The 18,757-nt window shown below is 39.1% G+C and overlaps 1 protein-coding gene across 8 annotated transcripts in view; it reads left to right on the top strand.

Annotated features, from left to right (window-relative positions):
- Positions 1-18,757, top strand: part of LOC106878722 (uncharacterized) — a 145,563-nt gene that overhangs the window by 96,482 nt on the left and 30,324 nt on the right. For all 8 annotated transcript variants that reach the window (XM_089340928.1, XM_089340930.1, XM_089340934.1 and 5 more), the window contains one exon: positions 11,654-11,729. In XM_089340928.1, coding sequence (XP_089197054.1) covers positions 11,654-11,729 — 76 coding nt within the window. The remainder of the gene's footprint in view (positions 1-11,653; positions 11,730-18,757) is intronic.

Genomic DNA, 18,757 nt, shown 5'->3' with positions numbered 1-18,757 from the left:
TGTGTGTACGTATATATATATATATATATATATATATATATATATATATATATCATCATCATCATCATCATCATCGTTTAACGTCCGCTTTCCATGCTAGCATAGGTTGGACGATTTGACTGAGGACTGGTGAAACCGGATGGCAACACCAGGCTCCAATGTGATTTGGCAGAGTTTCTACAGCTGGATGCCCTTCCTAACGCCAACCACTCAGAGAGTGTAGTGGGTGCTTTTACGTGCCACCCGCACGAAGGCCAGTCAGGCAGTACTGGCAACGGCCACGCTCAAAATGGTGTCATCATCATCATCATTTAATGTCCATTTTCCATGCTGGTATCGGTTGGACAGTTTGACAGGGGTTGGCTAGGCAGAAGACTGCACCAAGCTTCGCTGTCTGTTTTGGCAAGGTTTTTATGGCTAGCTGCCCTTCCTAATACCAACCACCTTACAGATTGAATTGAGTGCCTTTTATGTGGCACCAGCTCCAGCGAGGCCTGTTTTGGCATAGTTTTTACAGCAACAGAAACAGGTGTGTTGCTGTAGGGGAGATACATGGTTGCCCAATCAGAGGGTGAGAGCAAGAGAAAGAGAGTGAATGATCGAGAATGAGAAAACGAGTGGAAGAGAATGAGAGGGTGAGAGTGCAAGTGAGAGCTGGAGAGAGATGGTGGTGAAGTGTCGGGACATACCCTCAAAGTATGGGGGATCAGAATACAAGTGGGATGGTAGAGTATTGCCAAGGGTACATGAGTAGGGAGTAGGGACTTCTCATGAATATAAAAAGGGGGGGGGGTGAATGCAGTGACTGGTGAGACATGGGTATATGGAGGAGATGGGGGACAACAGGATTGGGGAGTGAGAGATAAGCATAGTGCATTGGCCAGTCCGTTGGTTACACGTGGTTGGGAAGCAAGCTTCTTACCACAGCCACTCCTGCGCCTGGTAAACACGCAATTAATAAACAGACAAATGAACAAACCAAGGCCTAATGTAATGCAGCCAAAGCATAGTGGTACACACTTGGTTTTGTTTTGTCAACTGACAAACTACTTAATGCACTAAAAATATATTGTGTTTATTTAAGAGTTATTAAAAGATTTGAATAATATTTTTTCTGAATAACATACACACACTTACACACACACATACTCACACAGGCATGCATACATCTTTTTACTTGTTTGAGTCACTAAACTGCAGCCATGCTGGGGCATCCCCTTGAAGAATATTTAGTTGAGTGAATCAGCCCCAGTACTTTTCTTTTTAAGCCTGGCACTTATTCTTAGAGTTCTTTGCTGAACCACTAAACACAGGAACACCGGTTGTCAAGTAGATACAGAGAGAGAGACACACACACACACACTAACATTTACATAGGCATGCATACATCTTTTTATTTGTTTCAGTCACTAGATTATTATAGCCATGCTGGGGCACCACCTTGAAGAATTTTTTGAGTAAATCGACCCCCCACCCCACCAGTACCTTTTTTTTTCTTTTAAGCCTGGTATTTATTCTATCGAACTCTTTGCTGAACCACTCAGTTTTGGGGACATAAACACACCAACACCCGTTGTCAAGCAGTGGTGGGGGCACAAACACAGGCACAAAGACACACGCACGTGTGTTTGTGTGTTTGACCCTCTGGTCAATAACTGATGAGGATTTGGTGACCTTGTGTGTCTGTTTCCTATTGGAGCAAATTAGGCTTACAGCTGTTTCCGAGAAGCAAGCCTTTTAATTGCACATCAACACACACACACATGACAGGCTACCAAATCCACCTACAAGGCTTTGGTTGGCCTGCCACTTTAATAGAAGACACTTGCCTAATATATTTAGAAGTAGTTATTTATAAAAAAATTAGGGAGTTGCAGTTTGCTTGCAGCATTGCAGAATATAGAACTAGCCTTCTATCACAACAAGGGTTCCAATTGATCCGATCAATGGAACAGCTGGCTCGTGAAATTAATGTGCAAGTGGCTGAGCACTCCACTGACACGTGTACCTTTAATGTAGTTTGAAAGGATATTTAGCAGAACACAGAATGTGACAAGGCTGGTCCTTTGAATTACAGGTACAACTCATTTTTACCAGCTGAGTAGACTGGAGCAACGTGAAATAACGTGTCTTGCTCCAAGACACAATGCACCACCAGGAATCGAACCAGCAACCTTATGATTGTCAGCCAAATACCCTAACCAACAAGTCACATGCCATACAGAATATAAAATAAAACCCAAATGCAGTGATGTAGAAAGCCATGACAATGCAATTAATTGCAGATTAAATATTCACCCCAGACACATGTTAGGCATTCATAATCTTGAATTATTAGATATCTCTGTCTGTTTGGCAGAATTTTAGTTCGCTGGCTGACTGCTAATTCCCATTAGTGATCTTACTCTGTGTTTGGTATCCTTTGTTTATATCTTTTCTGTATTAAGTTTGGTGTGTTCCTAAGTATTTTTGCTATTGCTTATATTTTACCCATTACTAAGGTGGGTGAGCTTGCAGAATCATTAATATGCTGGACAAAATGCTTCACAGTAATTTGTCCATTCTGAGTTCAAATTCCACCGAGGTCGACTTTGCCTTTCATCCTTTTGAGGTCGATAAAATAAGTACTAGTCATGTACTGGGGTTGATGTAATTGACTTGCTCCCTCCCTGACATTTCAGGCCTTGTGCCTTTTGTAGAAAGGAGTATTTTACTTGTTCCTTATTTCTGAATATGACTACTACTGAATGTTGGTAAGTTTCTAGCAAATGGAACATGCAATATAAGTTTGAGTTACCAATTGTGCCATTCTGTTTCAGTTGTTCCTTATGTTTGCAATAAATTAAAGGGGAATGATGAACTGCCATTGCCGTTGACATACTACATAATATAAATAATAATGATAAGAAGAAGAAGATGAATGCAGTACCAGACAGTGGCTCTCATGGCTTCTAATCTTAACTGTTTTGTCTTGGTGTAAAAGATGGGCTACAGCAAATATTCTGTTCGGTACCACAGATTTGCTTGCCAATTGTTTGACCTTAACCAGTTGAACATGTCCCTTAGTGGATGATATGTGTGTCTCTGATCACAAGTAGGAGAAGTAGGTGGGGGCATCATAGCCATGTGTTGAGAGGGATTCTTTTGGGTCTGTATGATTCACTTCTGGAAACACGGGTGTTTCATTTATCATCCTTAAATAAATCTTATTCAGGGCTCTTTGAGCAGGATGGGCTAGTCAACCCGAAGAAAATTCTAACTGGACCCCCACCTGCAAGATCATGCTCTGTTTATCTTGATATGAGATAACCATGTCGCCACATATGGTTGTGATGCATGTGCCTGGTGTACCCTTATCAGACGGGTAGTCATGACGGGTATATTGGGCTTTGTATATTTGTACCCTGTATCACTTTGATGGTATGCATTGCTTTCTCACTCAATAATAATAATAATAATAATCATTGTCATCTGCTGCCACCATTGTCTGTAGTTTAATATCTGCTTTTGCATGGATCAGACAGCTTACTGAGGCAAATTTTCTATGGCTTGATGCCCGTTTTGTTGTCAACCTTCACCTGTTGATGCCCTTGTTGTCAACCTTCACCTGTTTCTAAATTAGATAATATTCCCCCCTGGCCAGATATGTTTTTGCAGAAGAGTGGAAATGAATGATGCTGCTTGTATAACAGTGACACTCATTTACGGCTACCATGCAATTTCAAGACAAGAAAATACAAACATACACACATTCACATACACATACATATGCAATGGGCTTCTTTTAATTACTGTCTACCAAACACACTCACAAGGCTTTGGTTGTCCCAGGGCTATATTAGAAGACACTTGCCCAGGGTGCCATGCTGTGGGACTGAACCCAAAACCATGTTGTCAGGAAACAGTTCTTGACTACACAGCCCGTAACCTACAAAGTCTTATGTGATACTTTACTTTTTTTTTCTTTTGTATCTGCCAAATGCTTAGCAACTAATGATAGTGTAAAATGTTTCCGAATTAAGCAAACATTTATATCAATGCACTTGAAAATGGATTTGTTAAAGAAATACAGATAACAGCAGTATTTTGTGAAATGCACATGAAATAAACACTGGTGATGTTTAACCCCATTCAGAAACTGTAGGAGCTTCTCAGAGATATTGCAAAATTTTCTGAATCCATTACAATGTTTGGAAACCCTTCTGTATGATCAGCCAGTATTTCAGAGTTACAGATATTTTGCCCCTTAGGCAAAAAGCAAGCATGGAATAATCCTAGAGATAATAAGAAGACCTTGAATCATGGCATAACATTACTTTAACTGGGTATATTTTAACCCTTTAGCATTCAAATTACTTTGTTTTCAAGTAATCCATTCATTGTCTTATAGCTTTGAGATTTTGATTATGTGATGTTTTATTTTCAGCATGACATTGTAGGGTAAGTGTGAGAGGCTGGATTTGGTTGAATTCAATATAAAACCAGTAGAATATTTGGGTTGGCTATGGCCAGTTTAAAAACTAAAGGATTAAGGAAAAATGGAAATGTGGTTGCTGAGATGAATTTTATGGATGGGTTCACATAATTTATTGGCATGGGAAGATAATCCAAAGCTAGTCCAACAGTCTTGCATTGGTAGTTATATTTGTGGCAGAATGATGCTGCAAGAAACAGATATAGTATTCATTAGTATAAAAGTATTTAAGAACAGGTTTGGATAATCCCATATATTTTCTCTGTTAACAGTCTGTTCATATTTGGTGTTGCACTCACAACGCACACACGTGCTTCAAGTAGAACAGATATTCCAGTTTAATTGCTTTAGTTCTCTTCATTTAAATTTAGATCAGCTGCAGTAAGAGTTTGATACAAAATAGAATTTGATTTTGATTTTTTTTTTCCCCCATTTCATATATTGACTCAGCTTGGCTGTGAGGTGAAGAAGTTTGCTTTGCAACCATATGATTTTGTGTTCAGTCCCACAGTGCGACACCTTGGGCAAGTGTTTTCTACTGTTGTACACCAGGCCAACCAATGCTTTATGAGTGAATTTAGTAGACAGAAACTTTGTGGAAGCCTGCCGTGTGTGTATGAATGTGTTTGTGTGTGTGTGTGTGTGTAAGGCTGTATGAATGGCTGTGTTTGTCCCTCCTCTGCCAATTGACAACCAATGTTGATTTGTTTACATTTCTATAACATTGCACTGTGGCAAAAGCAACTTATAGTCTAAGTTCCAGGCTTAAAAAAAGGAAGTATTGGGGTCAGTTCGTTTGAAGTGGTGCCCCAGCATAGTCACAGTTCAATGACTGAAACAAGCAGATATCTACACTCAGTATAATTTTTCTTGTGTAATTCTATATTATCACAATTCCTGCTTTATGTCAGTGTCTTGTCTTTCTATTATCATTCTGTTATTATCATACTGTAATAATTTCTTCATATATTTCATATGAAACATTAGAAGATGTAAGAACTGGATATTTCAATATTTGCAGAATATCGAGTAGTCTTAGAACCAGAAAAAAGAATATTTGTAAAAATTTATGTTCACAATTTTTTGTGTGTTTGTTTGTTTTCGGTTACATTGTTATCTTCCCAACCACTTTGTGATTTCAGAATAATATAGCTGTGAACTAAAGGAGAAATCTTTACGAGTAATTGTATTCGTTGTTTTGTATGGTTTACAACAAATGTTGGTCATGTATGTGTGTGTGTGGGGGGGGGGGGCACTGGTTTTATTACTGTTATTTCCAGCTAGTGTTTGTTGCACTCTTAACTCTTCCATAAGTTGATTTCCTAGTTTTTTTTTTTTTAGTCTTTGTTGGTTGGACCGGTGGACCAATGGAGAAATTTGATTCATCACCATTAATATTGATTGAGAGTTGATGAGTTGGAAATCTAAAATCAATAAATAGACTCAGAGGCAGAATGCATTTACAAATTTTTAACCGTATGCATACAAAGAAAAAAACAAAAATTCAATCTCAGTGCATCTTGTATAATTTTATTTTGTTTTATATATATATATATATATATATATATATATATATATATATATATATATATATATTGTGTCACAGTCTAGGAATAATAGCAGTTGTTGGTTACAGGTATCCAACAGGCTAGTCTCTGGTGCATTGCATTTTTATCAACAAGAATGACAAGCAAGTTTGTGTAACTGAGCGAAGAAGAAACAATTTGTTATGTTTATTTATTTATTTTCATCTTCACAATGACTTTCATATCCTTTATTGATCTGCATCTGGAAGACAAGGGACATCTTTTATTGATATGGGTCAATAAGACCTGGGACGAAGTTTTGAAAGCTGATCTGAAAATGCTGACCCCTTACAAAGGAGATGACAGAGGACCAAGCTATGTGGTGCATTGTTAAACTTGAAAAGACCTGCCCACCACAACAGAATTGGGATCCTAAAACCAAGGTTCCACTTAAAAAGCACTTGTGATGGTGCCGTATAAAAAGGTCCCAGTACACTCCTAATGAAGCAGTTGGCATTAAGAAGGGCATCTAGCCATAGAAACCAAGCCAATACAGATTACGGTACCTGGTGCAGCTCCTGGCCTTACCAGTTTCTGCCAAGCCGCCCAACCCATGCCAGCATGGAAAACAGACATTAAACGATGATGATGATGACGATCTGATGTGTGTGTGTGTGTAATGGGCTCTCCCATTAATTTTGACATATTCTGACCTAACGGCACTTTTTCTTCTTTTGTTTTAGTTCTGATCTCCATGTTTCTTATAAGACTTTAATCTAGCCAACAATTTAGAAAGGTCCTTAAATTGTACTAAAGAAAGGATTGTTATACAAAGCATCTGGCATGCTAGTTCAAGACTTTGTCTTTACTCTCAGTTCTTTAAGATGATCCAGACTGCTCAGTATAATGAGCTTCTGTGCAGTTTCCACTTACTAAATTCCACATACAATTTATTGATCATCCTGGGCCTATGGCAGTAGAAGACACCTTCTGAACCCAGAAACTTTGCAGATGCAATACAAACTTCCTTAACTACACAGCCATTCTTGTTCCCATGTGTAATTAGATTTTTGCCTTCTGCCATGCTTTTTTCTGATTCTCAGACTTTTTGCCTTTACTTCAAGTCACTTATAGTCACAATCTTTTGTTATTCTCATAATTTTCCCTTGCTTGAAACCATCCTGTCCCTCATCACATTCTATCTCCATTTACACATTTTTCTTTAATGAAACATTTCTCATAACTCTACCAGTTGGGGGTCTTTTGTATTTTGTACATATTAAATATATATTGGTGAGAATGTAGATATGAATATTTGTGTGTGTTCATACAATATATTTATAAAATACGATGCAAGGACATTTTGCTTCTTTTTTTTTTTTTTTTTTTCTTTTGTTAATGCTAATATTTCTGAAAAGCCTTCAACTCTAATTGGCCTTGATTTCAACATACACTTTTTTGTTATTGTTTCAATGTATGCTTTCATTTTCACATTGATTGTACATTCTTTGTTCCTGTTATCCAATTTCTGACTCAATTTTAAATCGACTTCATGTTGATTGGGTTTTTGTCTTGGTTTTTTTTTTCATACCATTTTTTTTTCTTTTTTTTACCCTAATAACCAGAAGTTGCTTGCTGTAGTTATTTAGCCACCTAACTCTCAATGGTTATTTATATTCATGTGCGTGTGTGTGTGAATTGAACTAGATTGTTTTTCCTTTAACTTTGCGTGTCACATTGGTTCCAATAATCCTCTGTCAGAATGTGATTTCATATGAGATCATCCACCAAGCCTACGAATTCATTTTCAATATATGTAACATTGTTTGTAATTTCTATAAGCCTTCCTATCATCTTTCACTGGCCCAAGTTTCATTACCATTCACATCAAATACAATCTGGATATTTTATATGCAAAGAAAATCCCTTTAATCTCTGCACGTGTAAAAAAAATTGTCTGGACTTTTTTTTCCTTTTCTTTCAACTAGGAATGATTCCAATCATTGTGCTTTAATTAGTCTTTCCTGTTTCATGCATTGACGATCCTGGATAATGCAATAAAATAAATAAATAAATGAATAGAATCTGTTTTTGTTTTTTTTTCTTAATTTTTAATTTTTTATTTTACAACTTTCAGAGTCTCATCAGATGAAGACATAATTTATGGATAATAGTTACATTTGCTCACACATGTTACACTTGTATTTTTAATTTTCTCTCAGCATATTAGCAATGTGATTGTTGCCTTTGAGTTCATATTGATTTCTTTAGATCAATATTGATTCGTTCTGACTAGGCACAAAGCCAATTTTTTACAAAAAGAAGAACAGAGTCAATTAGATTGTCTTCAGTATATTTCTGGTACTTAGTTTGTTGACCTCACAGAAACAAAAGATTTCTAGAAATCAATTTTGTTTATAATACTAGTGTGTGTGTGTGTGAATTTATTTTTTGATATCTGTCGGAACCTGTATATCTCTAATTCCCTTGTTCTCCCCACTCACTCTGTATCTGTCTGTTGATCTACCTATGTCCATCTGAGACTCCATCCGGTTATGTAAGCTTTATAATACTTGTCACAACACACCTACAGATGAGTAATAATGGTGTTGGCAATGCTTGCCACCACCACTGTTATCATCAGCGCTACCACCACCACCACCACCATCAACGTTGTCATCGTCATCATCATCATCACTATCGTCATCACTACCACCACCATCATTGTCATCATCATCATTACTATCCTCATCATTACCACCACCATCATCATCATCACTACCACCACCATCATTGTCATCATCATCATCATCATCATCATTACTATCCTCATCATCACCACCACCATCATCATTGTCATCATCATCATTACTATCCTCATCATTACCACCACCATCATCATCATCACTACCACCACCATCATTGTCATCATCATCATTACTATCCTCATCATCACCACCACCATCATCATCATCACTATCGTCATCACTACCACCACCATCATCATCACTATCGTCATCACTACCACCACCATCATTGTCATCATCATCATTACTATCCTCATCATCATCATTACTATCCTCATCATCACCACCACCACCATCATCATCACTGCTGTCATCACTACCACCACCATCATTGTCATCATCATCATCATCATCACTATCCTCATCATCACCACCACCACCATCATCATCGCTATTGTCATCACCATCACAACCACCGCTGTCATCATCATCATCATCATCATCATCATCATCATCATCATCATCATCCCAATAATGGCCTCTTTGTGTTTAATTTCACCATATTCCACTACATCCTTATCCTTTCAAAATCAATATCAAAGAAACAAATTTTTTTTTTTTTTCTTCCTTCTTGGAATAGATAGTACTCCAAAATACAACCTCAGCTTCAAATAACTCATCCACTATTAATCATAAATCACCTAAATTTCTGTTATTGTTGCTATTGTTGCTGCTGTTGTGTTTTTATTTTTATGTATTTATGTATTTTATTTGCTGCTGGTTTTTGTATCTGATTTTCATCTCATTTCTTTTTTTCCTCCTCTCAGAAATGGAGTAATTGGATGGTTCTGCTAATGTTCATATTTGCATATGTCTTTATTCATGTGTTTTTTTTTTGTTTTTTTTCTTTTTTGTCTAAGGCACAAGACTGATTTTTGTAATGGGAAAGAACAAAATAATGTTGTCGATACTTATTCTATAAACTATGGCAGAACATGAATTTAGAACTGAGTGGAATGAAATATAAAATATTTTAATTTCCTTTTTATTTTATTTTTTTCTTCTTCTGGTTTATAAAGTCAATCAGGAGAATTGAAGATAATGATACGACTTTCGTAGGGTCTCTTAGGTTGGTAAGATTTGTGTGTATGTTATTCAATTATAAATGTTTTCTGGTGAATGTCTTCAAGAAAAGTGTAGGTAGATAAAGAATTCAAGAAGGATTGTGTGAACTAGCATCTAGTGTAGGATCTGAGAGGTGAGTCACAGTGGGGGGTATGAGAGGGAGGGAGACAGGTGCGCCTGGCGGAACTGACTGACGGAATATGCAGAATGCAGACATTTCAGAAGAGAAGAAACTATTGAGTAGTAGTAGTGGTAGTGGTAGTAGTAGTAGAGGGGAAAGAAAAGAAGTAGCATTTTTGTAAGCCAATGGGGCAAAGCATATTAATGAATGAATCTTTGCCAATCAGCTACTTGGTTTTCTTTTTCTTTTAGGTATGTTCGAGTATTTTTGCGTGCATAGCATTGCACTGCCCCAGATCTTGAGTCGAGGCATCAACCATGTTAATCTCACCAGCCTGGGATGGCCTCCTAAGGCTTTGAGTACGGTCCTCCTCCTCCTCCTCCAATGCCTAAGTTATTGTAAAAAGAACAGATATAGGCGCAGGAGTGACTGTGTGGTAAGTAGCTTGCTTACCAACCACATAGTTCTGGGTTCAGTCCCACTGTGTGGCACCTTGGGCAAGTGTCTTCTACTATAGCCTCGGGCCAACCAAAGCCTTGTGAGTGGATTTGGTAGACGGAAACTGAAAGAAGCCCGTCGTATATATGTATGTATGTGTGTGTGTGTCTGTGTTTGTCTCCCTAGCATTGCTTGACAACCAATGCTGGTGTGTTTATGTCCTTGTCAATTAGCGGTTCGGCAAAAGAGACCGATAGAATAAGTACTAGGCTTACAAAGAATAAGTCCCAGGGTCGATTTGCTTGACTAAAGGTGGTGCTCCAGCATGGCCGCAGTCAAATGACTGAAACAAGTAAAAGAGTAAAGAGTATATATAAGCACTACTCCACCCACTGTATGAATCACAGTTGAGCTTTGTGGAAAGTCAACAACTGATCAGGGTTCAGACTGGAATAAACAGAACAGGAGGAGACACATGGGGTGGAGAGCCCCTGAAGAGGTCACAAGATGTGTGACAAAAGATTTCAGACAAAGGACACTAAAATAAGAACAATGAGAAAGCTGAAATGAAGAACGAGTATATTCATCATCATCATCATCGTTTAATGTCCGCTTTCCATGCTGGCATGGGTTGGACAGTTTGACTGAGGACTGGTGAGCCAGAGGCTGTACCAGGCTCAATCTGATCTGGCAAAGTTTCTACAGCCGGATGCCCTTCCTCACACCAACCACTCCGAGAGTGTAGTGGGTGCTTTTATGTGCCACCGGCACGAGGGCCAGTCAGGCAGTTCTCGCAACAACCACGCTCAAAAGGTGATTTTACATGCTACCTGCACAGGAGCCTGTCTGGCAGCACTGGCAACGACCACACTCAAATGTTGTTTCTCACGTACCGCTGGCACATGTGCCGGTAAGGCGGTGATCTGAACACAGTCGGACTGTATCCGAAACCATGTAGTTGAATAGCAAGATTCTTACCACACAGCCCTGCTGGAGCCTTTTTTTTTTTCTTTGCCCAGTTTGGTAGAAGGAACAATGCCCATGGCTGTTGTGTAGAATGTTAGTGGTACAGCCACAAACATCCTAAATCATACCCAAAAAATACCATTTCACTGATTGACACTAACTCACACACCAACATGATTTTTTTTTTTTTAATTGGTTTTTATTATTTCAAATTAATGAACTTATCAGCTGTTTTTTTTTTCTTTTGAAATTCTAGGTGGCCCGCAATGGTTGAAATAGATCCTGATTACACATCATACTTTGAATTTGAAGAAGAAGATAGTATGTATCCTGTAAGTACTTCAAAATAAATCCTTAACTGTACATGAAATAGAAATGAGAAATTGTAATATTATTGCCTTTCAAAAAAAGTGAAGTTTCTAAAGCTGAGTCAAACTGGGTCAAAACTGGATCATAATCTTCATTTGCTGAGAGTTTTTCTCTACTCTGGTGCTGGTCTCTTTGAGAACTGCATCCTCCAAAGTGATACCAAGCCTCTGGAGATCTTCCCTAATCATGTCCAGCTATCTTGTGCATTTGGGAATATTACGTTGCTTGGAAGCAGGTGAGGGTTAGTGACAGGAATGATAACCAGCTGTAGAAAATCTGCCTCAAGAAGCTTCATCTTACTCATGCAAGCATGGAAAAGAGATATTGAAATAATGGTGATATTTTCTTTAACAGCTTTATGGAATCTGTTTATTCACCACTGTTCTTCAACCAAGATAGCACTTGTTAGTAAAATCCACCGTGTTCACTGTCTGTTTCACTTCATGTACTTCATGCCAACCTTTTTATCTTTCTCACTTTATAAACATGTAAATGACAACAACAACAACAACAGCAACATGTCTGTTCTGTGTGTCAGATGTATGAAAGAGAGGACAAAGAAGCCTCAAAGCATGTCAGTTGCGTCGGTCATTCATTCAATGTAAAAGCAGTTCTAGTAGTGGTTGTATAGAGTAGTGGGACTGGTTTTAAGATACAGGAAACCATGCTCAAACCATGACAATAAAAAAATACAGACCAAGGAGCACATTGAGCAAGTTAACAACTGTCGATATGAGTTTTATGCAGCTAACTATTACAAACAAAGAAAATTTTCTCAGCAGGATTGATAAAAAATTATCTGAAAGAAACTTTAGAAAATGTCATTAAAAACATTCAATACCAAGCCTAACCTATGAGAACAAACTGTTTAAGACCAAATGAATGTCCATTCATAAAGGCTGAATGAAAATGGGGAAAATGCAACACAACAATATTTTTAGAGTATCTTAACACTTTGAGGGGAAATAAACAAGACAAATGAATTACTTAGCATGTCTTAAGAGAGTATTAAATCTGTAGTTTCTGTTAAGAACACATGGTTATTTTTATGCTGTAATATTTATTTGAATGCAACACATACGTTTGGATATTACAAACAAGGCATACAGTATTCAATACATGTAGTATAGTGTATAATACATGCATTATATCTTCAACTGGAAGAACATGTTTTGGAATAGAGTAGCCAGAGCAGTGTTTCTCAAGGTGGGATGCATTCCCCTCCAGTGGGGACATGAGTTACTTCAGAATGGGACATGGAAAACAAAGGAATAAAACTTACAATAAGGTTTTAATTAAAATATCTTTTGTTATGGCTTCTCAAAAAGTTACCATTGGTTGCTTTTAGCAATATAGGTGGCTCGTCAGACCTGTTTGCTGGAAGTATAAATACAATCTTGGTCAACAGTGGAAAAAACCTTGAAATGAAATTCCTCTAAGCAAAAACCCCTTCTGGCTGAGACGGTCAGTTTATGTGTATTTTTCATTCACTAGTCAGAAAACAGGGAAGCGCATATCTCTAACACAAATTTTCTATCATGAGGGCACTGACTAAACACTTCACTATTTTGAATTTAATCTTGGGCCTCACAGAGGCAGACAAGTGATTGAGAACTTTGACAATATACCATGCTTGAGAAAACCTGTCAAGCTATGTGAGATCATAGTCATGGCACATAAAAAGCACCCACTACACTCTTGGAGTGGTTGGCATTAGGAAGGGCATCTAGCTGTAGGAACCATGCCAAATCAGATTAGGACCTGGTGCAGCTTCTCAGCTTACCAGTTTTCAGTAAAACTGCCCAACCCATGCTAGCATGGAAAACGGATGTTAAATTATGATAATGATGATGACCCTAAAAGGATAAAAGGCAAAATCAAGCTTGACCAAATTTAAACTCAGGACATCAAGACAGACAAAATGCATTTTTCCCAGCATGCTAATGATTCAGCCAGCTTGCTGCCTTAACGAAGCCAGTAACGATATTATTTCTATATATCGTTGTGATGTAGTGCTATTTCAAGTAACAATTGTTTGACATAGTTTCATTTGTTGCATAGGCATATATGAAACCTGTCTTATCTAAAAGTTTGAATGGAGTAACACCAATGCATCATACTTCAGTGTGTATATGTGTGTGGATAGCGTGTAGAATAGGGTGTATGCTAGATTGAATGAGACATTTAGTCATAATTAGTCTATTGTCATATTTGTTACAATAAAAGCCAAAGGGTCAAACACAATAACATAAGAATTAGTAATTGTGGTGTGAATGAATTTTTGTCTCTTATGTATTTGGTGTTTCATTATGCTTTGTATAACATATTTATCAGGTGTGAATTTCTAGTTAGAATGAATCTATACCTGTGTGAGTGTAAGTATGGAGATGCAAACAGGAACAGTAGAACTCATAATATATGAATATATGTATATTTTTATTAACTTTAGCAGAAGCAACAGAGTGACTCAAGAGCCAAGAGTTTTGTATGTTGGTATTTATCAAAGTTTGATAAGTGCCACTGCAAGAATCTCTCAGCCCAAGGCGGCGAGCTGGCAGAATCGTTAGCATGCTGGGTGAAATGCTTAGCGGTATTTCGTCTGCTGTTACATTCTGAGTTCAAATTCCGCCAAGGTTGACTTTGCCTTTCATCCTTTCGGGGTTGATTAAATAAGTACCAGTTACACACTGGGGTCGATGTAATTGACTTAATCCGTTTGTCTGTCCTTGTTTGTCCTCTCTGTGTGTAGCCCCTTGTGGGCAGTAAAGAAATAAGAATCTCTCAGCCCTTGAATCACTGTGTTTGTCCTCACCCACCACTTGACACTTAGTGTTGGTGTGTTTATGTCTCTATAACTTAGCAGTTTGGCAAAAGAGACCAATAGAATAAGAACTTGGCTTTAAAAAAAATAGGTCCTGAGGTTGATTTGTTTGACTAAAACCCCTCAAAGTGGTGCACCAGCATGGCCATAGTCAAATGACTGAAACAAGTAAAAGATATATATATAAGCATGGCTGTGTGGTAAGAAGCTTGCCTCCCAACCACTTGGTTCTGAGTTCAGTCTCACTGCATGGCACCTTGAGCAGTTGTCTTGAGCTATAGTAGTGGGTTTGGTAGACAGAAACTGAAAGAAGCCCACCATATATATATATATATATATATATATATATATATTGCGCTGGTATGGACATGTGGTGAGAATGGATGAGGATAGCTGCGTGAAAAAGTGCCACACCCTAACAGTTGAGGGAATCCGTGGAAGAGGTAGGCCCAGGAAGACCTGGGCTGAGGTGGTGAGGCAAGACCTTCGTACATTGGGCCTCACCGAGGCGATGACTACTGACCGAGACCTTTGGAAATGTGCAGTGCGTGAGAAGACCCGGCAAGCCAAGTAAGATCGTTGCCAGTGCCCCTGGACTGGCTCTTGTGCGGGTGGCACATGAGATGCACCATTTTGAGCGTGGCCGTTGCCAGTACCGCCTGACTGGCTCCCGTAGGATTTTCGAGTGAGATCGTTGCCAGTGCCCCTGGACTGGCTTGTGCGGGTGGCACATAAAAGACACCATTTCGAGCGTGGCCGTTTTCGTGCGGGTGACACGTAAAAGCACCCACTACACTCTCTGAGTGGTTGCCATTAGGAAGGGCATCCAGCTGTAGAAACTCTGCCAAATTAGATTGGAGCCTGGTGTTGCCATCCGGTTTCACCAGTCCTCAGTCAAATCGTCCAACCCATGCTAGCATGGAAAGCAGACGTTAAACGATGATGATGATGATGATGATGTATATATTTGTGTGTGTGTGTGTGTGTTTCTGTGATTGTCCCACTGCCATTGCTTGACAACCAATGGTGGTGTGTTTATGTCCCTGTAACTTAGCGGTTCAGCAAAAAGGTCTGATGGAATAAGTACTAGGCTTACAAAGAATAGGTCCTGGGATCGATTTCTTCGACTAAAACCCTTGAAGGCAGTGCTCCAACATGGCCACAGTCAAATGACTGAAACAAGAAAAAAAATAAAGGAATACACACACACACACACGCATACACACGCACATTGTAATGTATGTCTTTAGACCGCATATCTTGTATCAAATTAAAGTCAATATTTTCCTACTTGATAAATATCGGTGTTGTCTTCATAGAAATACATAGATTTTAAAGAAGAAAGAGTCTGTCGTTTGCAATCTTGTATATATTCCACACTCTGTTTAGACTGTGGCTTTTCTTTTCTTATATATTGATTTATGATAATTCAACCTCACAGTTGCTATAATACTTTCATTGTGCTACAAAGATCCACCTTAAGTCACATAAAACATCTTTCATTTGAGTGCTAAACACGGTGAAAAATAGATCATAATTAATAGGGTGGCATATTATTTCATCAGTATGAATAAGTAATCTTACTAAGTGCAAATTGATTTTTTTTTTCTTTTTGTTTAAACAACATGTTTTTTTATGGCATGTTATTGCAGAAAAATATTAGTGTTGCTAGCTGAGAAAATTAGAAAATTGAGCAAAATCATTTGAAGAAAGCATTCTTTATTTGAGGCATGGCTACCTTGAAGTAAAGGTGTTGAAGTATATTTATGTTTGGTATTGCAGTATTATTTCTCAGTTATTTCATTGTTTCTGTTTACATTGTACAATTATAAGAACTTTTGCTGCTGCAATAGTTAATTACAATTTATGTGTGAGCATATATATGTATGTATGTATGTATGTATGTATGTATGTATGTATGTATGTATGTACGTACGTACGTACGTACGTATATACATATATATACTGTTGTGTCTGGGGAGAGTCATTTTCTTTTTGTGCCTTATAATTTAACACACTCACCAGTAAAATTTCCACTTATTTCTTATTTTTATTTTCCTAAAATTTTCGTTGCGTCTTGCAACCTTTTCAATAGTCTTGACTCTGTCCGTTATTTACACTGCGTTCCTTTTTGTTTGTTTGTGCGCATGTGTGTGTGTGCCTATGCATGCATGCATGTATGTATGTATGCATGTGTGTATATGTGTGTGTGTATATATATATATATATATATATATATATATAAGGCCCTATGACTGGTGTAGCAGCATCATAGTCAACTGCTACAAAGGTAAAGGGGACGCTTTAGATACAAATAATTACAGAGGCATCAAGCTGTTAGATCAGGTTATGAAAGTTACAGAGAGGGTCATAGCCCAACTAATTAGGGAGCGAATCAATTTAGATGAGATGCAGTTTGGGTTCGTGCCAGGTAAAAGCACTACTGATGCCTTATTTCTAGTGAGACAGTTGCAAGAGAAATACCTAGCCAAGGATAAACCTCTGTACCTGGCTTTCGTTGACATGGAGAAAGCCTTTGACAGGGTCCCCCGATCCCTTATCTGGTGGTCAATGAGGAAACTTGGGATAGAAGAATGGCTAGTGAGAGCTGTGCGAGCCATGTACAGAGATGCGGCCAGTAAGGTGAGGGTTGGAAATGAGTACAGCAATGAATTCCGGGTAGAGGTAGGGGTCCACCAAGGTTCCGTCCTCAGCCCCCTATTATTTACCATAGTCCTCCAGGCAATCACAGAGGAGTTCAAGACAGGTTGCCCCTGGGAGCTCCTCTATGCTGATGACCTTGCCCTAATTGCGGAGTCACTATCAGAACTAGAGGAGAAGTTTCAGGTGTGGAAGCAAGGTCTAGAACTGAAGGGCCTTAGAGTCAACCTAGCTAAAACCAAAATCCTAATAAGTAGGAAGGTAGATAAAACACAAACCCCTTCAGGTAGATGGCCCTGCTCAGTATGTAGAAAAGGAGTAGGTAGTAACTCTATAAGATGTACCCGGTGCAAGCTATGGACACATAAGAGGTGCAGCAACATCAAAGGCAGGTTAACTAGCAAGTTAGTTTTTGTTTGTGGCAGATGTTCAGGTGCAATAAAGACTGCAAACAAACAGGAAACAACTTCTATCTCATTCCAGGGTGAAAAACTAGAGGTAGTCGATAGCTTCCGCTATCTGGGCGACCAAGTTAGTAGTGGGGGTGGGTGCGCTGAAAGTGTAGCTGCTAGAATAAGAATAGCCTGGGCAAAGTTTAGAGAGCTCTTACCCCTGCTGGCGACAAAGGGACTCTCACTCAGAGTAAAAGGCAGACTGTATGACGCATGCGTACGAACAACCATGCTACATGGCAGTGAAACATGGGCTGTAACTGCTGAGGACATACGTAAGCTCGCAAGGAATGAAGCCAGTATGCTCCGTTGGATGTGTAATGTCAATGTGAATACCCGTCAGAGTGTAAGTATCTTGAGAGAAAAGCTGAACATTAGAAGCATCAGTTGTGGCGTGCAAGAGAGACGATTGCGCTGGTATGGACATGTGGTGAGAATGGAGGAGGATAGCTGCGTGAAAAAGTGCCACACCCTAACAGTTGAGGGAACCCGTGGAAGAGGTAGGCCCAGGAAGACCTGGGCTGAGGTGGTGAGGCAAGACCTTCGTACATTGGGCCTCACCGAGGCGATGACTACGGACCGAGACCTTTGGAAATGGGCTGTGCGTGAGAAGACCCGGCAAGCCAAGTAAGATCGTTGCCAGTGCCCCTGGACTGGTTCTTGTGCGGGTGGCACATGAGATGCACCATTTTGAGCGTGGCCGTTGCCAGTACCGCCTGACTGGCTCCTGTAGGATTTTCGAGCGAGATCGTTGGCAGTGCCCCTGGACTGGCTTGTGCGGGTGGCACATAAAAGACACCATTTCGAGCGTGGCCGTTTTCGTGCGGGTGACACGTAAAAGCACCCACTACACTCTCTGAGTGGTTGGCGTTAGGAAGGGCATCCAGCTGTAGAAACTCTGCCAAATCAGACTGGAGCCTGGTGTTGCCATCCGGTTTCACCAGTCCTCAGTCAAATCGTCCAACCCATGCTAGCATGGAAAGCGGACGTTAAACGATGATGATGATGATGATGAAGGCACAAAAAGAAAATGACTCTCACCAGACACAACAGAATA

The sequence above is a fragment of the Octopus bimaculoides genome, chromosome 24, assembly GCF_046866305.1.
Source record: "Octopus bimaculoides isolate indiv1 chromosome 24, ASM4686630v1, whole genome shotgun sequence".
NCBI lineage: Eukaryota > Metazoa > Mollusca > Cephalopoda > Octopoda > Octopodidae > Octopus > Octopus bimaculoides.
Note: the sequence above shows the minus strand (reverse complement) of the source record. Positions and strands in the feature narration are given on the sequence as shown.